The 26245-nt window shown below is 43.0% G+C and overlaps 1 protein-coding gene across 1 annotated transcript in view; it reads right to left on the bottom strand.

Moving 5' to 3' along the window:
- The window catches only part of wdr11 (WD repeat domain 11), a 123268-nt gene that overhangs the window by 36305 nt on the left and 60718 nt on the right, over positions 1-26245 (bottom strand). Inside the window, exons 11-15 of the mRNA XM_038960231.1 lie at positions 14253-14337; positions 6429-6535; positions 3460-3535; positions 2591-2699; positions 672-796 (exon numbers count right to left, since the gene is read on the bottom strand). Coding sequence (XP_038816159.1) covers positions 672-796; positions 2591-2699; positions 3460-3535; positions 6429-6535; positions 14253-14337 — 502 coding nt within the window. The remainder of the gene's footprint in view (positions 1-671; positions 797-2590; positions 2700-3459; positions 3536-6428; positions 6536-14252; positions 14338-26245) is intronic.

Below are 26245 nucleotides of genomic sequence, written 5' to 3'. Positions count from 1 at the left end.
GGTGTTCTTTGATCAATTAGCCTTTTAAAATGATACACTTGGATTAGCCAGCACAGCCAGCACAACGTCCCATTGGAACACAGGAGTAATGGTTGCTGATAATGGGCCTCTGTACGCCTATGTGGATATTCCATTAAAAATCTAGTTTTATTGCTTCTTTAATCAGGACAACAGTTTTCAGCTGTGCTAACATAATTGCAAAAGGGTTTTCTAATGATCAATTTGCCTTTTGAAATTATACATTTGGATTAGCTAACACAACATGGCATTGGAACACAGGAGTGATGGTTGCTGATAATTGGCCTCTATACACTTATGTAGTTATTCCATTAAAAATCCAGCTACAATAGTCATTTACAACATTAACAATGGCTACACTGTATTTCTGATCCATTTGATGTTATTTTAAATTGACTTTTTTTTGTTGCTTTTCTTTCAAAAACAAGGACATTTCTAAGTGACTCCAAACCTTTGAATGGTAGTGTACATACTGACACCACGTCTCACCCCGAGAAACACACACACACACACAATATTAAGAAAGACACATTGAGCATATACAATGAATTTATGATGAGTAGGGCCAGGAGTTTTTTCTGACCATGTGGCAAAACTCTAGGTCTTAGTGCCGAGGTGCGACCCACCCCCCTTCATGCCCCCTGCTCTCTGACCTGATAACGGAGGACTCGACGCTGCTCTGCTCGTTGTCAGACAGAGTGGTATATCTGGCCATGGCCTCCCGTGCTAACATCTGTTTCTTCTTCAGACTCTTCAGGTTGTGGGAGGGGGACCACTCCTGCACACACAATCGCAAAAAATGCATGACACACACACACACACACACACACACACAGTTCATAGAGATTTCTTCAGTTGCCTGACATCTTGAAGAACACGATTGTTGGTGGACAAACATTGAGATAAAAAAATATATAATACGTTTTCCTTGGAACCACACCCACAAAATTCACAAAATAGCTCCACTGTTTCCCACTCTTTCCCATACCCTGTTTCATCATTCAGGATTTCGGCCAAAACAACTGCCACATTTTGCCCGGAAGGTGCAATCAATGTGGAAATGAGTAGGCAGTAAGGGGCTGGGGAGAGAATGTATTATTAACGTTACTGTGGCTGCTATTTGCACAGTGTCTCAGACTTTCCTGCCCACATCACTCTCCATTTATCCGTTTTTCTTGGGACTAACGTAGCGACGTCCTTGCTGAGAGAGGAGAAATTTCCCAACTAATCTTCCAAATTGCAACTATTAAAAAATGTGTACACAGGAGTACGGTGCATTCAGAAAGTATCCAGACCCTTTGACTTTTCCACATTTTGCTACGTTACAGCCTTATTAGAACATTTCTGAAATGAAATGTTCCCCTTATCAATCTACACACAATACCCCATAATGACAAAGAACTGGTTTTTAGATTTTTTTGCAAATGTATTAAAAATAAAAAAACATTTACATTAATATTCAGACCCTTTAGTCAGTACTTTGTTGAAGCACCTTTGGCAGCGATTACAGACTTGAGTCTTCTTGGGTATGACGCTACAAGCTTGGCACACCTGTATTTGTGGAGTTTCTCCCATTCTTCTCTGCAAATCCTCTCAACCTCTGTCAGGTTGGATGGGGAGCGTTGCTGCACAGCTATTTTCAGGTCTCTCCAGAGGTGTTCGATCGGGTTCAAGTCTGGGCTCTCGCTGGGCCACTTATGGACATTCAGAGACTTGTCCCAAAGCCACTCCTGCGTTGTTTTGGCTGTGTGCTTAGGGTCATTGTCATGTTGTAAGGTGAACCTTCGCCACAGTCTGAGGTCCTGAGCAGGTTTTCATCAATGATCTCTACGTACTTTGCTCCGTTCATCTTTCCCTTGATCCTGACTAATGTTCCAGTCCCTACCGTTGAAAAACATCCCCACAGCATGATGCTGCCACCACCATGCTTCACCGTAGGGATGGTGCCAGGTTTCCTCCAGATGTGTCGCTTGGCATTTAGGCCAAAGAGTTCAATCTTGGATTTTCACACCAGAGAATCTTGTTTCTCACGGTCTGAGAGTCCTTTAGGTACCTTTTGGCAAACTCCAAGTGGGCTGTCATGTGCCTTTTACTGAGGATTGGCTTCCATCTGACCACTCTACCATAAATGCCTGATTGGTGGAGTACTGCAGAGACGGCTGTCTTTCTGGAAGTTTCTCCCATCTCTAGAGAAGAACGTTGGAGTTCTTTCAGAGTGACCATCGGATTCTTGGTCACCTGATTGACCAATTCCCATTCTACCCCGATTGCTCAGTTTGTCCAGGCGGCCAGCTCTAGCAAGAGTATTGGTGGTTCCTACCTGTTTTTCGTTTTGTCATCATTATGTAGAATTGTGTGTAGATTGATGATAATTAAAAATATATATATTTTAGAAAAAGGCTGTAATGTAACAAAATGTGTAAAAAGTAAAGGGGTCTGAATACTTTCCGAATGCACTGTATAGACACAGAATAATCAACACAAAGACTCTTGGAGAGTTCTGCCTCAGTTTACAATGCCTAGGTGTATATGCATGTATGCTATGGTGTTTCTGTGTGTGTGTGTTCAGTACCAGTGCAGTGACAGTGGGGAAGTTCTTAGCCATCTCTCGTAGCAGGGTGCCGGTCCTGACGTCCCACAGCTCCAGAGGCTTGTCTCTGAACACCACCACCAGGTACTGCCTGTAGGGTGCAACACACACACAAGTACAGGAACATCACAGCCTGTACCATCAACATCATCCCCATGTGCTCTACGGGCCACTTTCTCAAAGACACACACATCCGTACACACACGAGCGTGCACACGCAAGCACAAACAGATTTCAAACATCCACTCTTTGTGTGAAGGGTGCCCTGTGCTGTCCTGGAGTTCATGCTGTTCTAGGGAGAGAACAAATAGCATCAGAATATAAATTAGCTCGCAGGGAAAATAGACAAAGAGCAGAAGCATTACATTGCTACAGTACTTTGTCTGAAGTTTCATTAAGGGTGCTTTGTCCAGATGAGACAGCTGAGCCCTTGCAAAGGTAAATCTCTCACCCTCCCTCTTTTGTCTAACACTCTCTTTACCCCTCACCATCTCTGGCACTCCCTTTCTCTCAATCTTCGCTCTCTCTCACCATCCCCCTCTCCCTCCATCTTTCTCCCTCCCTCCCTCCCTCCCTCCCTCCTGCATGCACGCAGAGAGCTCTTTAGAGGGCCTTTAGCCATCAGATGTGTGTGCTTCTGGCAACAGCTCAGTAGCAGGAACAGAATGAGAGAGTATGCCCTGGACAATTAAAGGAAATGGATTATCCTTGACAGCACATAGGCTTAATAAAAAAAACACCCGGTGGGGAGACGAGAAAGAAAGAGGCGACAGTGGCAGTTAAGGTGAAGGGTGTGTGTGCGTACGTGAGTGTGGCAGGTGTAAAGAGGTGGCTGTGTGTAGGGGACTCACTTCAGATGAGACACTTTCATCATCTCAATGGCAGGCTCGTCATTCCCCTGTTCGCCTCGGAATGCAAAGCACCTGCCTGGGAGAGGAGAAGAAGGAGAGAGAGAGGAAGGAGAGAGAGAGGAAGGAGAGGAGAGAGAGAGAGGAAGGAGAGCGCGAGAGAAAAATAGAGCATGAACTCATTCAACACCATGAAACACATAAGGATGGTCATTTATATACTATCTAAAGAGTATAGGGCCTAAGATGGATCCCTGTGGAACCCCTGCATTACAGTTGTAAGACATGGTGGTAATAAGTTAGAATTGACGCCAGCTAAGATAATGTGCCACTTTAGATCTGCTGCAGCAATCTCATTTTACTCACATAAACAATATAATATTCTCATGAATCAAGTGTTCTTTATCTACTCAAAATGCCAGAAGGCAAAAACAAGAATACACCTCAGTTGTACTCTAGTACACCAAAAAATGCTGATGCACTTTGCAGAAGACATTAAAGGAGGTGGCATGTAAAATGCACGCGTGAGAGAGCACAGCAACCCAAACTGAGCACAAGTAGGAGAGGTGGGAACTCCCAACAATTGCCTAAGACGTTTGAGGCAGGGGCAAATGGGACGCAGATGAAGTGACACAAGGCAAGATTGCAGGTGAAGAGACCGGGGAGTAGTGCAGGTGAGGCATCCGGCCTGTGTGTGTGTGTGTGTGTGTGTGTGTGTGTGTGTGTATGTATATATGTGTGGTACAGTCGCTGTAATGAGTCTGGGATGGGTGTCTGATTCTAATGACACCCTCAATCATCTCCTCCTGTGTTTATTTACTCCCTGTGTGTGTGTGTGTGTGTGTGTGTGTGTGTGTGTGTGTGTGTGTGTGCGTGTGTGTGTCACCCACAGCTTCTGATCACTGTCTCAATTACTGTTCTCACCAAATCATCAACCCAGACTTACTCAGAGTTGCAGTAATAACTGGGTCTGTATCAGACATGTCTCAAGTTCTTCAACACACACTCAAACACAGATTGTTGGGAAGATTTTTCAAATAGCTTACTGTGAGGAAGTATAGTCCTAATATATTTTTTATTCGCAATGGATGTTAAAAAAAAACAACTCCAACATTTCCACGCGGCAGGCCAGGTACTTTTATGCGTGCTCAGACGTGCGCGATGCCTCAACATTATCAGGACAGAGAAACCACGGAGAATTCCAAACAAAAGAAAATGATAATTGACAAATTTCGGAAATGACGGTTATGAAAGACTAAAAATAGCTTCTCACACGTGTAGCAGGTTACGAACTCTGCAAACAACGTTTCCACTCGGAGAATGAGAGCGGTAAATGACTGTAATGAATACATGCATTAACATAAATGAATGTAACCAAATGACAGGGATTGACTGCACATTTACTACTGGAGAGAAACTCAACTATATCTTCGCCACACACCCCTCCCCAACATATTTTACATGCTTTTCACTGACAGCCGCAACTCAATAATCAGCTAGGTCTATTGCCATGCGTGCTGCCCAAATTGCGGGGTTCCCAAATAGGCATAGGCCTATGAGCTTGTGATTTGAAACAATCCACAGCAATTTTTTTTAAAGAAGCTAATGATCCTTGATTCCTTTGTGGCCAGGTCATGATTTCTGGTGAAGTATTTTATTCATGATTAGACAGGAGTAATTATATAATTTCGGCAAATTTATTTCCCTATTGGACCCACCTCTATGCCATTTATGCCATTTTTCGCCTGTTCTATCGGTTTTCATTTCAATTTTATTGTCCAAAGGCATAATCCTAGTCATATAAGCAGCCCATCCTAGTTTTTGCATCTTTAGACTCCCCCTCATTCTAAGTTGCTAACAGAGACTTTCATCTCTGTCACATATGGAACCGCTATAAGGTGCAATGTTTAGAATGGTGTTCAGAAGGCAAATGTTTGAAAATGACGTTTTACTGGCTTCTTCATCACGAGTTACATGTTCTGTTAAGATGCATTACAATAATCAAGATGTGATTTCTGTCATTCTGAGCACCGTGGGCGGACGCTATAATGGGTTATGCACCCAATGCATATGGGTCCATTAAATTTTTCAAATTTCTGCTCTTTTACACACCAGTATCTCTACTTGCACATGATCATCTGATGATTTATCACTCCAGTGTTAATCTGCTAAATTGTAATTCTTCGATTTATTGCCTACCTCCTCATGCCTTTTGCACACATTGTATATAGATTCTCTTTTTTTCTACCATGTTATTGACTTGTTTATTGTTTACTCCATGTGTAACTCTGTGTTGTTGTCTGTTCACACTGCTATGCTTTATCTTGGCCAGGTCGCAGTTGCAAATGAGAACTTGTTCTCAACTAGCCTACCTGGTTAAATAAAGGTGAAATAAAAAATATAAAAAATAGCCGGTAAATTTTAATTCTTCCCGGTCACGATGTCCGGCGCCACAAGGGTTGTCAGCAGAAAACAACTTGTAAGTCCTTTGAATTCTAAATGTGGCTGGGCCAAACACCAAACCTAATGCTCTGACCTGTTCAATTTTATTCATCCAGCCTGGGTGTCGTGAGTGAGTGGCTCGCCCTTCAACTGAACTGTGGAAAAGGCTTGGCTGAAACAAGAACTTACAACCTCAAATTATTTGTGTCTTCCCTGTCTCCTGAGCTCTCCATCTCTTGCATACTATATGGCCATCCCTGGCCATCCCCGTACAACTGGCCCAGCGTCATCCGGGTTTGGCCGGGGTAGGCGGCCGGGGTAGGCCATCATTGTAAATAAGAATCTGTTCTTAACTGACATGCCTAGTTAAATAAAGGTTCAATAAAAATAAAAAGTCCCTTAGAGTAACACAGAAAGGATTGTGCAGGTTTGTGTGCGTTATGGCATGCGTGCATGTGTGTGTGTACACCTTGAGAGTTTAGATGTGAGTGCATACGTGCCCATGTGCGCAACCCATGTGCGCAACTCACCAGTGGGAAGGTCGACATGCTGAAGCTCATTCCTCACCAGTCCAGCGTTGTTGGGGGTTGAAGTGGCAAAGGAGAGGAAGCTGGTGAGACTGACCCATTCTATGCCTCTGCAGAACACACATTAAAAGCCCCAATAAAAAAATTAATTAACATGCCTCATCAGCCTTTGTCTGATGAGTTAGTTTTCCATCTACATTTCACTCAAACCTTTATATAAATAAAAACAAACACTACATTTGCAAGCACTAAAGCTAGGAGGCGATAGACCAGGGGTGTCAAACTCATTCCACGGAGGGCCTAGTGTCTGCAGGTTTTTGGTTTTTCCTTTCAATAAAGCCCTAGACAACCAGGTGTGGGGAGTTCCTAACTAATTAGTGATGTTAATTCATCAATCAAGTACAAGGGAGGAGCGAAAACCCGCAGACACTCGGCCCCCCGTGGAATGAGTTTGACACCTGTGCGATAGAGCATTCCATTGCATACAGGGCACTTGCCCGCTTCAAATAATAAAAACTCAGACCTTTTCCCGACATTCCCCTAAGCTAACAAATACATTTTAAAGAATACATTTTCAAGACTTTTTAGTGCCTACAACTGTAGAATAGCGATAACAGAACAGTTGGCAACACCACTAAAATGTTCCATGGAATCAAAGAGACAACAATCCAGCAGAGAGCCCTTTGAGTGGTTTGACAGGCACAGAAAGGGAGCAGCTACAGTAAGCACCATGCTGTAATGAGATCCTAAATAGCCACATGATTAATTTCTACATTTTTCCCTAAAATTAAAATTAGAAGCAAAATAGCCCGACGTCCCTTGCCGTTCCAGGGCTGAACTGGCCTGATTTCCACCCTAACGACACACACACACACCTCTCATATTATACATCTCACCACTGGCCCTCTGTCAGCAGGGAGAAGACTCACGGGGGCAGAGAGCATTGCTAACTGAGATGAGAAGTGATACATATGTTGTGATTCAAATATTGCATTTTGGGTAGACAATTATGCTATTGCTGTTATATTTTACTGTTAAAATAGGGCTCTAGATAAAACATTGTGTAGGCAGGCAGAGACTTTCATTACAGGAATCATAAGGATGACGTACTTTATACTCTTTGACCAAATCATGGTTTTAGCCTCCTAACAAATATGAAGTTTTGAGTGAGGTGAATGAATGTGACCAACACATTTCTTTACTCGCAGAGCCAACTTTTCTGCAGTATTAAAGGTCCTCAAAAACCCAGTGGCCTCCATCATTCTTAAATGGAAAAAGTTTGGAACGAACAAGACTCTTCCTAGATCTGGCCACCCGGCCAAACTGAGCAATCGGGGGAGAAGGGCCTTGGTCAGGAAAGCTACAGAGTTCCACTGTGGAGATGAGAGAACCTTCTAGAAGGACAACCATCTCTGCAGCACTCCACCAGACCAAGCCTTTATGGTAGAGTTGCCAGACGGAAGCCACTCCTCAGTAAAAGGCACATGACAGCAGAGAAGAATGGGAGAAGCTCCCCAAATACAGGTGTGCCAAGCGTCACACCAAAGAAGACTCGAGGCTATAACCTGCCAAAGGTGCTTCAACAAAGTACTGAGTAAAGGGTCTGAATACTTACACTACAGTTCAAAAGTTTGGGGTCACTTATAAATGTCCTTGTTTTTGAAAGAAAAACATGTTGTAACTTTAAATTGATCAGAAGTACAGTGTAGACGTTGTTAATGTTGTAAATTACTATTTTATTTTTAATGCAATATCTACATAGGCCCATTATCAGGAACCATCACTCCTGTGTTCCAATGGAACGCTGTGTTAGCTAATCCAAGTTAATCATTTTAAAAGGCTAATTGATCATTAGAAAACCCTTTTTTAATTATGTTAGCACAGCTGAAAACGGTTGTCCTGATTAAAGAAGCAATAAAACTGGCCTTCTTTAGACTAGTTCAGTATCCGGAGCATCAGCACCGGTGTGTTCAATTACAGGCTCAAAATGGCCAGAAACAAAGAACTTTCTTCGTAAACTCGTCCGTCTATTATTGTTCTGAGAAATGAAGGCTATTCCATGTGAGAAATTGCGAAGAAACTGAAGATCTCGTACAATGCTGTGTACTACTCCCTTCACAGAATAGAGCAAACTGGGTCTAACCAGAATAGAAAGAGGAGTGGGAGGCCCCGGTGCACAACTGAGCAAGAGGACAAGTACATTAGAGTGTCTAGTTTGAGAAACAGACACCTCACAAAACACCAGTCTCAACGTCACCAGTGAAGAGGCGACTCCGGGATCCTGGACCTCTAGGTAGAGTTCCTCTGTCTAGTGTCTGTGTTCTGTTGCCCATCTTCATCTTTTATTTTTTTTTGGCCAGTCTGAGATATGGCTTTTCACTCTGCCGAGAAGGCCAGCATTCCGATGTCGCCTCTTCACTGTTATCATTTGACCGCGTGTCTTTTGACCGTACTAGGTGGATGGGGTATTTTTTATTTGTCGTTATAAAAGTAACCTGTTACCATGTTCCATCACATATGCTTTCTGATTCATAGTTGTAACAAAGGCACTCCTCTAATAAAATGTATTGTTTTTAACATATAGCCTACAGTAACAAAAACTAATGAAAATGCTAGTGTGTTATTTGAAATAAGATACAAATCGTATTCTAATGTTACCCAAGGCCTTCATAAACACAACCAAATGATTATTTTTGCTATAGCATAGGTGACCTGATTCAGGAAACTAGGCGTATATCGCAAGTCACGACTTCACAGGAGAGCCATTTGAAAGTTTTAAAAAATGGTTTAATTAAAATGCTTTTTATTTGGCAGAAATGCCTTCTCAAACGTGAACTTTCATGTGTCTTAATTACAAACTTGTATGCCATCTGTAAATAGGAATACAATTGTTCAATTACGAGCCTAGTTGGTTTAGCCACAGAAAAAGACAGCAACCTTCACGCTAGCCATAATTGGCTGAGATAATGAGTGGGCTGGACATGCCGAGAGATTGGGTTGTTCTGCGGTGTTGCATCTTGTGTCTATGAAATGAGCTTCTCGTTATGTGTAGACAATCCTTTCTACTGCAGTTCTCTCTAAATATATAACGTTCGTCATGGAGAACTGCAAATGTGGTTACTGCTCTCAAAAACATTGCTGCCCTGAATTTATCAGGCGCTATCGACAAAGGTCAGTGGGAAAAAGTTGTGATGGACTTCTTTCTGGAGGACGATGATAACATGCTGACTCTCTCTGACTGAACATTTTATAAAAGGGGTTGCAGTCTGCCGTGAAGTTTTCATCCATGTACACGGGTAAGGATCTAGCTACAGTTTCAGATATACATTTATAATTTTGTCAGAAAGTTGTTTTCATTGCAAGTCAAAGCTTGCTGTTAGCTAGCCAGCTGGAGTGTGATGACTGGCTTGCTAGCTAACATTGAACCTATTTGGTTAACCTTAGCAAGCTATGACAATCGGTTTGTATTGCTCGTAACATTACTCTATGGATTGGGAGCTAGCTAACGTCAACGTTACATGTCTAAACAAAAGTCCCCAAGTTAAAGCTTGCAGTTAGCTAGCTAACGTTAGCGGAGGTTAGATGGCTGACTTGCTAGCTAACCTTAACTTACATGTATGAAGTGTGTGTAATGCTAGTGATGTTTTCTCAGAATGTCATTTCGCATTGCTAGTTATAGCCTAATGTTAGCTAGCTAACATTGAACCTATTTGGTTAATTTTAGCTAGCTATGACAATCGGTTTCTATTGCTAGTTAAAGCTTGCTGTTAGCTAGTCAGCTAACATTAGATGGCTGGATAGCTAGCTAACATTACGTGTAATAACTGTGTGTAGTGATGTTCTCAGAATTCCATTTCACATCTATTGTATAATAATGCTACAGACCTATATCTATCCTACCCTGCCTTTCTAAGGTCTTCGAAAGCCAAGTCAACAAACATATTACCAACCATTTCAAATCCCACCGCACCTTCTCCGCTATGCAATCTGGTTTCAGAGCTGGTCATGGGTGCACCTCAGCCACACTCAAGGTCCTAAACGATATCTTAACCGCCATCGATAAGAAACAATACTGTGGAGCCGTATTCATTGACCTGGCCAAGGCTTTCGACTCTGTCAATCACCACATCCTCATCGGCAGACTCGATAGCCTTGGTTTCTCAAATGATTGCCTCGCCTGGTTCACCAACTACTTCTCTGATAGAGTTCAGTGTGTCAAATCGGAGGGCCTGTTGTCCGGGCCTCTGGCAGTCTCTATGGGGGTGCCACAGGGTTCAATTCTTGGGCCGACTCTCTTCTCTGTATACATCAATGATGTCGCTCTTGCTGCTGGTGAGTCTCTGATCCACCTCTACGCAGACGACACCATTCTGTATACCTCTGGTCCTTCTTTGGACACTGTGTTAACAACTCTCCTGACGAACTTCAATGCCATACAACTCTCCTTCCGTGGCCTCCAACTGCTCTTAAATGCAAGTAAAACTAAATGCATGCTCTTCAACCGATCGCTGCCTGCACCTGCCCGCCCGCCCATCCAGCATCACTACTCTGGACGGTTCTGACTTAGAATATGTGGACAACTACAAATATCTAGGTGTCTGGTTAGACTGTAAACTCTCCTACAAGACTCACATCAAACATCTCTAATCCAAAGTTAAATCTAGAATTGGCTTCCTATTTCGCAACAAAGCATCCTTCACTCATGCTGCCAAACATACCCTTGTAAAACTGACCATCCCACCAATCCTCGACTTCGGCGATGTCATTTACAAAATAGCCTCCAATACCCTACTCAATAAATTGGATGCAGTCTATCACAGTGCCATCCTTTTTGTCACCAAAGCCCCATATACTACCCACCACTGCGACCTGTAAGCTCTCGTTGGCTGGCCATCGCTTCATACTCGTCGCCAAACCCACTGGCTCCAGGTCATCTACAAGACCCTGCTAGGTAAAGTCCCCCCTTATCTCAGCTCGCTGGTCACCATAGCAGCACCCACCTGTAGCACGCGCTCCAACAGGTATATCTCTGGTCACCCCCAAAGCCAATTCCTCCATTGGCCACCTCTCCTTCCAGTTCTCTGCTGCCAATGACTGGAACGAACTACAAAAATCTCTGAAACTGGAAACACTTATCTCCCTCACTAGCTTTAAGCACCAGCTGTCAGAGCAGCTCAGATTACTGCACCTGTACATAGCCCATCTATAATTTAGCCCAAACAACTACCTCTTCCCCTACTGTATTTATTTATTTTGCTCCTTTGCACCCCATTATTTATATTTCTACTTTACACATTCTTCCACTGCGAATCTACCATTCCAGTGTTTTACTTGCTATATTGTATATACTTCGCCACCATGGCCTTGTTTTGCCTTTACCTCCCTTATCTCACCTCATTTGCTCACATTGTATATAGACTTAGTTTTCTACTGTATTATTGACTGTATGTTTGTTTTACTCCATGTGTAACTCTGTGTTGTTGTATGTGTCGAACTGCTTTGCTTTATCTCGGCCAGGTAACAATTGTAAATGACAACTTGTTCTCAACTTCCCTACCTGGTTAAATAAAGGTGAAATAAAAAATTAAATAAAAAAAACTTAACCAAGTTTAATTCCTCCCAAATGGTCGATACAGCTGTAATCCAGACAATCGACATTTCACACAAGCACTGATATTTAACCCTTTCTCCTAGGCTGAGTCTCCTCCTCCACAACTGAACAGCCAATGCATCTCTGTTGCTAGACAGAACCTTAGTGATATCTGTTCTTCTTCACTTCATCTGACCTGACCTCTACCCCAAAGTGATCACTCCTCCCCAACTCAAGGCTGTCATGGTGATTGGTACCAGACTGTGTCTCTTCTCCTTCCAGAGGATCCCCGATGGCTAACAATAACATATCCTGGCATAATGTAGACGTTATACATTACCCTCACTCCCTCAGTGACATTGTTAGTTTCGAAGATCGCCACCTGTCTCCCCGTATCAATGCCTGCCACATGTAAATCGCTTCCCTGCACTCAACACATTCCAAGTTTAGTTGCACACACTATATACCTTCCTCCTATAACCCTTAACTTCTGGTGTAGACCCTCTACACCTTAGCACTCCATCGGTGACATGAATAAGTATATTTTCATATTCTCAGAACCCAGCAGCACCTCACTCAGGTTTCAACTCAGGTTGCATGGCCTTATCACATAGTATTCCATACATAAGTTAAGTGCGTGTGTAACAGTATATCAAATATGCTAATGTACTGGTGTGAAGGCATCTGGGCAGCGGAGTAAAGTACTACTTAAGTCTTTTTTGGGGGTATCTGTACATTACTTCACTATTTATATTTGTTGGCTACTTTTACTTCACCACATTCCGAAAGAAAATAATGTACCGTTTACTCCATACATTTTCCCTGACACCCAAAATATATAAAATTGGCCCGTCTGGTTTAATATAAGGAATTTGAAATTATTAACACTTTCACTTTTGATACTTAAGTACATTTTAGCAGTTCCATTTACTTTTGATACTTTTTAAAAACCAAAAGCTTTTAGACTTTTACTCAAGTAGTATTTTACTTGGTGACTTCAGTAATTTTCTATTAAGGTATCTTTACATTACATCTTTACACTCAATTATGACTATTTAGCATTTCTTTCACATGACCCATCAATATAGACAAGTGTTTCTGGGTAAGTGTTATCTAATATTTATAAAATATTTTCTTCTGGAAACTTTCTGGTTACCTGGATTTTTTTCGTATTGTAGGCTACTACCACTTTTAGTCTTAATCTTTACTACACTACTCACTGTTTATCACATGACCTCACATTTGAATCCTTAAAGAGATGGGTGGGGCTGGCTTAAGAGGGTGTGAACAATGCTGAATGGTGTAGACAAAGGAGAACTCTCCAGTAGGTACCAAAATTATTCAAAGGCCCTTTTCTCAAAAGTGAGTTTACAAGTTTATCAACTTTCAAAGCAGAATTACTTTCCCACTGTTCCTCAAAAATGCAGTGTATTATATGTAAGACCGAATCTAGGTGGTAAGTCACATATATAGGGGGGAGGTCCATTGACACCCAGCGGTTCTAGTGTTAAGAAGTGTCTGGCCATCTGAGGATGAATGGCTGTTTGTTCCCAATCAATTTCTGAATGACATAATATATTCAATCTTGCACTTAATAAATCACAGGAATTAGTTTGAGCTCATTAGAGAATGGTAATTGGTGACGCAAAGTTTGCTCTTTGTTGATATTCGCTCCCTGACAGTTAAACTGACCTTTTTGCAGAGTTGTGACTTTTTAGCACAGTTAACCTACACAATAGATGGACAGGGACTGAGGGTAAAGGAGCCAAAGAGTGGTCCAAGACACTATTTCAGCTTCCTTAGAAGCTAATTCTAACTTCCACCTAATTTTCACTTAGTTATGCAGTGATGTCAATGGGAGACAAACTGAAAATTCGACTTAAGTGGACGTTGGGATTCAGCCATTACTGAATGGAATGAGGGGATTTCTATGTCATCAGTCCTATATATGTTGATGGTGGAGGTCAATGGAATGGAATGTTTGGAGAGCCTATTGAGTTTGAGCACCCTAGACTTAAATAGCCTGTCTAATGCCAACACCGCATTAAATCTGCACCAAAGTAGTTGGGAGGAGACGCAAATCACGGCTAAATGAATGGTGGCTTTTGTGATGAAAGTGAGTAGGTGATTATCAAATGGCTAAGTGGGTGTCTTGGGCAGAGCCATGAGTGGACAATGATGAGTGGACAGTCCTTATTTTGAGACACCACACTAGGGAAGTGGGTGATGCTACTCACTTGACTTCACAGGAGTGGACACTCAGGTCCTTGTGCAGAAGACCACTGGTGAGGTTATAGACCAGAACTGACCCATTACTCGTACCTGTGGACAGACAAAGAGAGACGTATACAGTTATAATAGGAGCAAATACTAACTTCCCTGAAGTCAGATTTCTACATCTAAGTCGCCCATCAATTTCTGAATTTACCCCCCAATAAAACAGTTACTGATGGAGGCACATTAACATTACTAATACAATTACTAAATGTATATAAATTGGAGCAATAGTGTGCGGCAGGCCTAGAATTCACCGGCGGTATCGACGGCCCCCTTGTGTGGCCGTAATGCCCACTAAAGAAAAGCCATGCCTTGCGGTCAGTTAGAATTCCCTTCTCCTGGCTGCCAATAGCCATGCTCCGAAGCACCTTTCATTCACATTGCTCTCTCAGGTATTTCAATACTTATTAGCCAATGCACGTCATGTGATCAGTACTTTTCACAGGCATCGCAGCTCCGAAGTACAAGTGAAGACAGACATATTGGGGATGTAACGGTGCGCCTCCTTATCGAACTCCGAGGTGCACATTGAAGATATTACGAAACTAACAGCAAAATCACTAGCCTTCAGTTTGTTTGGAAAGTATTTAGACCCCTTGACTTTTCACATATTGTTAGGCTACAACCTTATAAAATTGGTTAAATTGTATATTTTTCCTCATCAATCTACACAGAAGACCCCATAATGACAAAGCAAAAACTGTTTTTTAGAAATTGTTGCAAATTTATTCAAAATAAAACACTGAAATATCACATTTACGTAAGTATGCAGACCCTTTACTCTGTTGAAGTACCTTTGGCAGGGATTACAGACTCGACTCTTCTTGGGGATGATGCTACAAGCTGGGCACAACTGTACTTCGGGAGTTTCTCCCATTCTTCTCTGCAGATCCTCTCAAGCTCTGTCAGGTTGGATGGGGAGCGTTGCTGCACAGCTATTTTCAGGTATCTTCAGAGGTGTTTGATCGGGTTCAAGTCCGGCCACTTAAGAACATTCAGAGGCTTGTCCCAAAGCCAAACCTGCGTTGTTTTGGCTGTGTGCTTAAGGTCGTTGTCCTGTTGGAAGGTGAACCTTTGCCCCAGTCTGAGGTCCTGTGCGCTCTAGAACAGGTTTTCTTCAAGGATCTCTCTGTACTTTGCTCGGTTCATCTTTCCATCGATCCTGACTAGTCACCCAGTCCCTGCCGCTGATCCCCACAGCCTGATGCTGCCACCACCATGCTTCACCTGTCGTCTGTAGCTTGTGAGGTATGGAAACACTTTGTTGCTTTTATGGATTTTGTCTTGTTGGTTTTGTGCTATTTTGCTCTGTCTGCATGCTACGTCTTGCGTGTCCGATGTTGCTCTGCGTGTGCTCACTGCTCACTGATTGTCTGTATTGTTACTGTAATTGTTTTTAAAAACCTGCCAGGGACTGTGGTTGAAAATTAGCCTGCTGGCTAAAACCGGCACTTTTACTGAAACGTTGATTAATGTGCACTGTCCCTGTAAAAATAAAAACAAACATCTTAGGTTTCCTCCAGACGTGAAGTTCTCTCATTCAGGCCAAAAAGTTCAATCTTGGTTTCATCAGACCAGAGAATGATGTTTCACATGGTGTGAGAGTCATTTAGGTGCCTTTTGGCTAACTCCGTGCGGGCTGTAATGTTCCTTACACTGAGGAGTGGCTTCCATTTGGCCACTCTACCATAAAGGCCTGATTGGTGGAGTGCTGCAGAGATGGTTGTCCTTCTGGAACTCTATAGCTCTGTCAGAGTGAACATCGGGTTCTTGGTCACCCCTTCTCCCCCGATTGCTCAGTTTGGACGGGCGGCCAGCTCTAGGAAGAGTCTTGGTGGTTCCAAACTTCATTCATTTAAGAATGGAGGCCACTGTGTTCTTGGGGACCTTCAATACTGCAGAAATGTTTTGGTACCCTTCCCCAGATCTGTGCCTCGACACAATCCTGTCTCTTAGCTCTACAGACAATTCATTCTATCTCACGGCTTGGTTTTTGCTCTGACATGCACTGTCAACTGTGGGACTTTATATAGACAGGTGTGTGCCTTTCCAAATTATGTCCAGTCAATTTAATTTCCCACAGGTGGACTCCAATCAAGTTGAAGAAACATCAAGGACAATCAATGGAAACAGCTACATTTCAAGTCTCATAGCAAAGGGTCTGAATACTTACGTAAATAAGGTATTTCTGTTTTGTATTTTTAATACATTATTTATTTAACACATTTTATAGCACGGCTGTATTTGTATTTATAATGGATCCCCATTAGCTGCTGCCAACTCTTCCCGGGGTCCGGCAAAATTAAGGCAGTTATAAAAATACATTCATTACATAATTCACAACACACTAAGTATGTGCCCTCGGCCCATACCCCACTACCACATACACTCCCGTTCAAAAGTTTGGGGTCACTTAGAAATATCCTTGTTTTTGAAAGAAAAGCCATTTTTTTACCCATTAAAAATAACATCAAATTGATCAGAAATACAGTGTAGACATTGTTATTGTTGCAAATGACTATTGTAGCTGGAAACGGCTGATTTTTAATGGAATATCTACATAGGCGTACAGAGGCCCATTATCAGCAACCATCACTCCTGTGTTCCAATGGCACATTGTGGTAAGTAATCCAAGTTTGTCATTTTAAAAGACTAATTGATCATTAGAAAACCTTTTTGCATTTATGTTAGCACAGCTGACACAGGTAGTGTATCTACAACACAAAATCCATGTTTACGTGTGTGTGTGTGTGTATGTGTGTGCGTGTGCGTGTGTTATCATGTGTGTGTATGCATGTGTGTGTTGCTTCACAGTCCCCGCTGTTCCATAAGGTGCATTTTCATCTGTTTTTTAAATCTGATTCTACTGCTTGCATCAGTTACCTGTAACGTAACAAAATGTGGAAGGGAAGGGTTCTGAATACTTTTAGACTAACCTTTAGTTTTCCACAGTAGAGATTTGTATACATTTTGCCGTCTGTCTCTGACATTTGCAGCATTGTTTCAATATTCAAATTTGATCTCCAGCTGTCTAATAGTAATGAGCGTGTCGGGACTCCCGAGATCCTGTCGGGCTGTATCACCGCCTGGTACGGCAACTGCTCCGCCCATAACCGTAAGGCTCTCCAGAGGGTAGTGAGGTCTGCACAACGCATCACCGGGGGCAAACTACCTGCCCTCCAGGACACCTACACCACCCGATGTCACAGGAAGGCCAAAAAGATCATCAAGGACAACAACCACCCGAGCCACTGCCTGTTCACCCCGCTATCATCCAGAAGGCGAGGTCAGTACAGGTGCATCAAAGCAGGGACCGAGAGACTGAAAAACAGCTTATCTCAAGGCCATCAGACTGTTAAATAGCCATCACTAGCCGGCTTCCACCCGGTTACGCAACCCTGCACCTTAGAGGATGCTGCCCTATATACATAGACTTGGAATCACTAGCCACTTTAATAATGGAACACACTAGTTACTTTAATAATGCCTACACATACTGCTTTACTCATCTCATATGTATATATTGTATTCTATTCTACTGTATTTTAGTCAATGCCATTCTGACATGGCTCGATCTAATATTTATATATTTCTTAATTTCATTATTTTACTTTTAGATATGTGTGTATTGCTGTGAATTGTTAGATACTACTGCACTGTTGGAGCTAGGAACACAAGCATTACGCTACACCCGCAAAAAAAATATATACTTTATATATACTACAAAATATAAAGTATATACCGAGTTTCCATGAAACAGAGTATGTTACAATCCCTGAAGTCTCTCTGGAAGGAGATCCTGGCCTGTGTTCGATGATCAATCCTGGACTTGTTTGCCATGGAAGAAATATTGTGTTACTGGTATAGTCACAGCCCTACCGTACACCCAGTCTGGACTGATTGATTGGTGCGGCAGTAACTGTCGCAGCCCAACACGAGCATGATTGAATTAGATCACTCAGGGGAAAACATTTATCCCCCACTGTCGCCAATCATCCTTCTCTCATACCGGGATATACTGTATTAACACCTTAATACACAAGGGGGTGCAAAAAACAACATTGGGTGTCTATTACCAGAATGCTAACAAAATTAGCACAAGTAATAGCGAATTTAAAGAGTCTGCTAGCTAAAAATGCTAACGAGCGCAAACGACAATAAACAAGTTGCAAAGACAGACAATCCAGCTTATAAAGTTATACTTAAACTCAGCAAAAAAATAAACATCCCTTTTTCAGGACCCTATCTTTCAAAGATAATTCCTAAAAATCCAAATAAATTCACAGATCTTCATTGTAAAGGGTTTATACACAGTTTCCCATGCTTGTTCAATGAACCATAAACAACTGTGGAATGGTCGTTAAGACACTAACAGCTTACAGACGGTAGGCAATTAAGGTCACAGTTATGAAAACATTAAAGAGGCCTTTCTACTGAAAAACACCAAAAGAAAGATGCCCAGGGTCCCTGCTCATCTGCGTCAATGTGCCTTAGGCATGCTTCAAGGAGGCATAAGTACTGCAGATGTGGCCAGGGCAATAAATTGCAATGTCCGTACTGTGAGACGCCTAAGACAGCGCTACAGGGAGACGGGACGGACAGCTGATCTTCCTCGCAGTGGCAGACCACGTGTAACACCACCTGCACAGGATCGGTACATCCGAACATCACACCTGCGGGACAGGTAAAGGATGGCAACAACTGCCCGAGTTACACCAGGAACCCACAATCCCTCCATCAGTGCTCAGACTGTCCGTAATAGGCTGAGAGAGGCTGGAGTGAGGGCTTGTAGGCCTGTTGTAAGGCAGATCCTCACCAGACATCACCGGCAACAACGTCACCTATTGGCACAAACCCACCGTCGCTGGACCAGACAGGACTAGCAAAAAGTGCTCTTCACTGACGAATCGCGGTTTTGGTCTAACCAGGGGTGATGTTTGGATTTGCGTTTATTGTCGAAGGAATGAGCGTAACGAGGCCTGTACTCTGGAGCAGGATCGATTTGGAGGGTCCGTCACGGTCTGGGGCGGTGTGTCACAGCATCAACGGACTGAGCGTGTTGTCATTGCAGGAAATCTCAAAGCTGTGCGTTACAGGGAAGACATCCTCCTCCCTCATGTGGTACCCTTCCTGCAGGCTCATCCTGACATGACCCTCCAGCATGACAATGCCACCAGCCATACTGCTCGTTCTGTGCGTGATTTCCTGCAAGACAGGAATGTCAGTGTTCTGCCATGGCCAGCGAAGAGCCCGGATCTCAATCCCATTGAGCACGTCTGGGACCTGTTGGATCGGAGGGTGAGGGCTAGGGCCATTCCACCCAGAAATGTCCGGGAACTTGCAGGTGTCTTGGTGGAAGAGTGGGGTAACATCCCACAGCAAGAACTGGCAAATCTGGTACAGTCCACGAGGAGGAGATGCACTGCAGTACTTCAGGCAGCTGGTGGCCACACCAGATACCGACTGTAACTTTTGATTTTGACCACCCCTTTGTTCAGGGACACATTTAATTTCTGTTCGTCACATGTCTGTGGTACTTGTTCAGTTTATGTCTCAGTTGTTGAAACTTATGTTCAAACAAATGTTTGCTGAAAATAAAACGCAGTTGACAGTGAGGACATTCTTTTTTTGCTGAGTTTATATCAGCAAGAGCTACCGAACGTCATTTTTGGTGAGTTTGGACATATACAAGCGAATGTGAGAGAGACATTGATCAAATAAACGAGGTTTTGATGCATGCTTGTCTGAAGGAAGCAGCATGTGTAGGCTACACACTGTGTCTGTGTGGAGTATGGGGCAATGGGCCTACCCTGCTCTGCTCAGAAGAGGGGAGGGAATAAGACAGACCATAACGGAGAAGAGAAAATACGCAAGGAAATCAAGATAGCGGCAGCTGTACAAATAACTTTGACTTCTCAAACACGGCAGAAAGCTAACACAATATGACGCCCCATCACCTTGTCCGTTCAGCCACTAATTCTGCAAACCCCATTCGGTTAAACTTAGGGGCTGCGTTAATGTAGAATTCTGCATTTTTCACACAGGAAAAAAAGAGAAAACAAGAAATATCTTCATGTGTTCTGTAAACGCAGATGTAAACTGCTTCTTATTGCAATTTCTGCTCAGCATCAAACTAATTTTGTGCTTCAGTTGCACTTCACTCAGATGAGAATAAACAAACGGGCATTCTATCAGCAGACAGCACTGACTGATGTGTAGCTACTTCTCTCAGGTACTTCTCAGTTTTGCTAGCCTACTTTTCTCTGATAAAATGCAAGATTTACTTTAAGAAAAACAGAAATATTATGGCCGTGCGTCGTTTTTTGCAAAAAATACCTTGCTTTTTTATTGCAAGCCCATTTACTTGCGTGGCTGCCAGCCAAATAGCGTTGCACTTCTGTTGTCAACTGATGAAAATGAAACTATTTACTGCCAGTGTTGCACTAATTAATTTTCTGTGAAGGAAAAGTATAGTTGAATATCCCTGATTACTCTATTGATGAAAAAAAAAACAACGTTCAAAATAAAACACAGCCCGTCAATACACAACGGGACAACGGGACCCAGCTGCTCCCGCTTCTCCAGTTGTGCCATTTACAGTTGTGACTGACTCAACTGTTGTGGGGAAATATAGTAAGCTTCATAATGTAAAAGTAATGAGACAAGTGAAATAAAAATGGGATCTGCTTCATCTCCTAAGGTATTGCACAAGTTGACTGCAGGTATTTACTTTAAAGTAGCTATGAATATTAAAATGTGTTATTAAACTTCAAAAGGGATAGTTGAATAGGAACTTCAAAGGAATAGTTTATTAAAACTACCTGATGGTTTAGAACCTAAGGAAAAAATGGCAAACAGATGTACATGAAGAAATAGAAGAGAACCATTGGTCACAGATATGTGAAAATGTTCATACCTGCTCCTACAACCTAATATAGTGACTGGACCGGGGCACGCGCGTATGTCCGCATGCGCCATCGTGCGCATGTTGATATTGTAGATCCACACCAGACGCGATCAGGATACGCAGGTTGAAATATCAAAACAAACTTTGGGACAGGTTCGGAACACATGAAACATTCATGACATTTAGCTAGCTAACTTGCTGTTGCTAGGTAATGTGTCCTGGGACATAAACATTAGGTTGTTATTTTACCTGAAATGCACAACGTCCTTTTTTTCTGGATGTTTGTAGAATTTTGACCCATTTTGAGTTACACAAAATTGTGTGTTCTCTACCACAGATAAAAGGGGAAACCTAGTTAGTTTCTAGTAATCTCTCCTCCTTCAGTCTTCTTCCACTGTGGACTTTATATGATGGTTGGCAACCAACTTTAAGGTGCATTACAACTACCCACTGGAATGGAGGGTGGACCTCAGTCCATCTTTTAATCACCCACATGGGTATATTCTCCTAAAAACCAATGAGGAGGTGGGAGAAGTGGGACTTGCAGAGCGTCAAGGGTGAAAAATAAAACAAAGTTATATTTCAGCGCCTGGCTACGCATTCAGCCAGTTGGTCTGCGCATGCTCTGAGGACACGGCTAGGGATGCCGTCTGGGCCGGCAGCCTTGCGAGGGTTAACACTTTTAAATGTTTTACTCACATTGGCTGTGGTGAAGGAGAGCCCGCAGGCATTGGTAGCGGGCCGTGTCAGTGGCACTGTATTGTCCTCAAAGCGAGCAAAGAAGTTGTTTAGTTTGTCTGGGAGCAAGACATTGGGGTCAGCAACGGGGCTGGTTTTCTTTTTGTAGTCCGTGATTGACTGTAGATCCTGTCACATACCTCTCGTGTCTGAGCCGTTGAATTGCGACTCTACTTTGTCTCTATACTGACGCGTAGCTTGTTTGATTGCCTTGCGGAGGGAATAGCTACACTGTTTGTATTCTTTTGTTTCCGGTCACCTTGCCCTGAATAAAAGCAGTGGTTTGCACTTTGTTTTGCGGGAATGCTACCATCAATCCACGGTTTCTGGTTGGGGAAGGTTTTAATATTTGCCGTGGGTACATCACCGATGCACTTGCTAATAAACTCGCTCACCGAATCAGCGAATACATCAATGTTGTTGTTCGACGCTATCAGGAACATATCCCAGTCCACGTGATCGAAGCAATCTTGAAGCGTGGAATCAGATTGATCGGACCAGTGTTGAACAGACCTGAGCACGGGCGTTTTCTGTTTTAGTTTCTGTCTATAGGCTGATTTGCCGAAAGGAGGGCGAGGGAGGGCTTTGTATGCGTCGCGGAAGTTAGAGTAACATTAATCCAGGATTTTGCAGGCCTGGGTCGCGCATTCGATATGCTGATAAAATTTAGGGAGCCTTGTTTTTAGATTAGCCTTGTTAAAATCCCCAGCTGCAATAAATGCAGCCTCAGGATGTGGTTTCCAGTTTACAGAGTCCAATGAAGGTCTTTCAGGGCCGTTGAGGTGTCTGCTTGGGGGGGGGGGGGTATACACGACTGATTATGATCTAAGAGAATTCTCTTGGTAGATAATGCGGTCGGCATTTGATTTTAAGGAATTCTAGGTCAGGTGAACAAAGGACTTGGGTTCCTGTATGTTATGATCATACCACGACTCGTTAATCATAAGGCATACACCCCCGCCCTTCTTCTTACCAGAGAGATGTTTGTTTGTCGGCACGATGCGTGAAGAAACCAGGTGGCTGTACGGACTCTGATAACGTATCCCGAGTGAGCCATGTTTCCGTGAAACAGAGAACGTTACAATCTCTGATGTCTCTCTGAAAGGCAACCCTTGCTCGGATTTCATCTACCTTGTTTTCAAGAGACTGGATATTGGCAAGTAGTATACTCGGGAGCGGTGGGCGATGTGCCCGTCTACGGAGCCTGGCCAGAAGACTGGGATCCGCTGGGATCCGATCCATTGTCCTGGGTGGTGGACCAAACAGAGGAACCACTTAGGGAAAGTCATATTCCAGGTCATAATGTTGGTAAGTTGACGTTGCTCTTAAATCCAATAGTTCCTCCCGGCTGTATGTAATAAGACTTAAGATTTCCTGGAGTAACAGTGCAAGAAATAATACATTAAAAAAACAAAATACTACATAGTTTCCTAAGAACGCAAAACGAGGAGACCATCTCTGTCGGCGCCGGAAGTGTAGTCTGTATGTAGTCAATACCAAGTTCAAAACTGCCTCTGGAAGAAACATCAGCACAATAACTGTTCGTCAGGAGCTTCATTAAATGGGTTTCCATGGCCAAGCAGCCACACACAAACCTAAAATCACCATGTGCAATGCCAAGCGTTGGCTGGCTCGCCACCATTGGAGTGATGAATCACACTTCACCATCTGTCAGTCTGATGGACGTATCTGGGTTTGGTGGGTGCCAGGAGAACGCTACTTACCCCAATACATAGTGCCAACTGTAACATTTGGTGGAGGAGGAATAATGGTCTGGTGCTGTTTTTCATGGGTCGGGCTAGGCCCCTTAGCTCCAGTGAAGGGAAATCTTAACGCTACAGTATACAATGACATTCTAGGTCTGTGCTTCTAACTTTGTGGTAACAGTTTGGGGAAGGCCCTTTCTTATTTCAGAATGACAATGCCCATGTGCACAAAGCGAGGTCAATACAGACATGGTTTGTCGAGATCGTTGTGGAAGAACTTGACTGGCCTGCACAGAGCCCTGACCTCAACCCCATCAAACACCTTTAGGATGAATTGGATCGCCGACTGCAAGCCAGGCCTAATTGCCCAACATCACTAATGTTCTTGTGGCTGAATGGAAGCAAGTCCATTGTGTCTAGGAATTTATATACATCCATCTCCAAGATTATGTTTTTGGGAATTGTAAATATTGGTGATCAATAGAGACATGTTTAAAATCTAGGTCAAATTGCTGTATAGCTAAAAATGTATAGCCATCAGTTGGAAAGCCTTACATCCACCCTCAATAACAACCTGGAGGACTGAACTGTGTAGCTACATCCAAGTAGACTCTGTACATTACAAAACCAAACATGAACCAGACACACTCCACAGTTTGGAAACAGTATGCTGACCATCTTAGAGGATGTTTTGTATAGTTGCTGTTTTTGTGATGTATGTGAAGAAGAAGAAAAAAACACAATTGAACACCGAAATTCCGAAACACCGAAAGTCAATTGAACACCGAAATTCCGAAAGGTCCAACCAAAATTTGACTTCCGGTTTACCAACCCCTCCGAAAGACACACATGCATTTACAGGTTGGAGATGTTGGAGCAGCGGGCTGCCAAACTGGCCACCTGTGGAGCAGTTGTTGGGGAGGTTAAGTGCCTTGCTCAAGGGCACAACGGCGGGCAACGGCATTAGGATTTCGATACCAGCAACCCTGGCATGCCAGCTCACTTTCAGCCAGATTTTCCCCGTCAGACCCGGGATTTGAACTGGCAACCCTCTGTGGGAAAAAAATGCTAGATGCTACTTGCTGCTCCTAACTAAACTAAACATAAAGCACTGTTGTGGCGGAAAAAGAGAACTGAACCGAAATAGCGCCGTAACAGCAAGTGTGCACACCAGATAACACTCAAGAACACGCAACTTCTCCAAACCGTGATGTATGCAAACCTGCATCCATTTTAGTCATTTAGCAGACAATCTTATCCAGAGCGACTTACAGGAGAAATTAGGGATAAGTATCTTCCTCAAGGGCACAGACAGATGTTTCACATAGTCGTCTCTGTGATTCGCCCTTTCGTTTACTGGCCCACAAAGCTCTTAACCGCCAGGTTACCTGCTGCATGCACATAAACAAATATAGGCCTTTACCGAATTATTCCTAATTGTGTCTAGCTTCAACTAGCTACCTTCTGACTTTGATGCTGTATGTAATACATAATCATGACTTTTGACAACGTAGGGGCAATGCTCTCTTCTCATATGTCCAGTGTAATTCTACAAACAACCAAAGACTACCTCATCTCTCTCTCCCTCCCACCCTCCCTCTCTTCTCCTGCTTTCTTTATTAACGCAATCTATTCGCCAGGCTGTGTGGCAGTCGTCTCAGGGGTGTTCATAATAGAAGAAAATGAACTTTCAGATGAAGAGATCCATCTTTCGCGTCATTTGGAGAGATCACAGAGCCAACTGAGATGAGCCGTCATCTCCTTACAGTAGGCCTACATCATAATCCTGCTTTATGTTACACAATCCTTACTGAATCAATAATGCCCGAGGGGTTTTGGTATATGGCCAATATACCTTGCTAACGGATATTCTTTATGCACGACACAGCCCTTAGGGTTAGGGTTATATTGGCTGTATACCACAAACCCCAGAGGTGCCTTATTGCTATTATAAACCTGTTAGCAACATAATTAGACCAGTAAAATGAAATGTTTGTCATTCCTGTGGCATACGGTCTGATATCAGCATTCAGGGCTCAAACCACCCAACTTAAACAAATCCTTTTAGCACTCAGACATGCTGACATTGTACAGTTTTACATCATAACATGCCTCAAGTAGTCATTTTGTAATTGTGTCTTCTGTGATAAAAACGCATTTAGATTGAAACTGCTGGGGGGGAAGTTAGCTAATGTTACCAAACTTCCACCATCAGTCTGAGTTCACCATCTCAGCTAGCTACATTTCAGATGGAGTTAGATCACTAAAAAGCAGCACGCAGACAGACCAGGGATGGAATTTACAAAGCATCTCAGCAGTCGTTTCACCCCAGGACCCAAGAGGTATTACAGTCAATGCTTATGAATTTACATAAATCAATGACACTAACAATAGTTGAATTGTTCAGCAACATGTGCAGTGCATGCTAGCAAGGCTTTGGTGATAAATGGTACATAATGTAATGCATACTGTGACATGGGCCCGGATGGTGACACAGATCTTCTTCAAGCTGCCTGAATGAATACTGGGTCCTTCAGTAGTTCCGGAAGCAAGGGCCTTACCTGGGAGTACAGCAACAGTCTCTCTCTCCATTCTGTCAACA

The sequence above is a fragment of the Salvelinus namaycush genome, chromosome 22, assembly GCF_016432855.1.
Source record: "Salvelinus namaycush isolate Seneca chromosome 22, SaNama_1.0, whole genome shotgun sequence".
Taxonomy (NCBI): domain Eukaryota; kingdom Metazoa; phylum Chordata; class Actinopteri; order Salmoniformes; family Salmonidae; genus Salvelinus; species Salvelinus namaycush.
The sequence above is the reverse complement of the archived record's forward strand: the minus strand, read 5'-3'. Positions and strand labels throughout refer to the sequence as shown.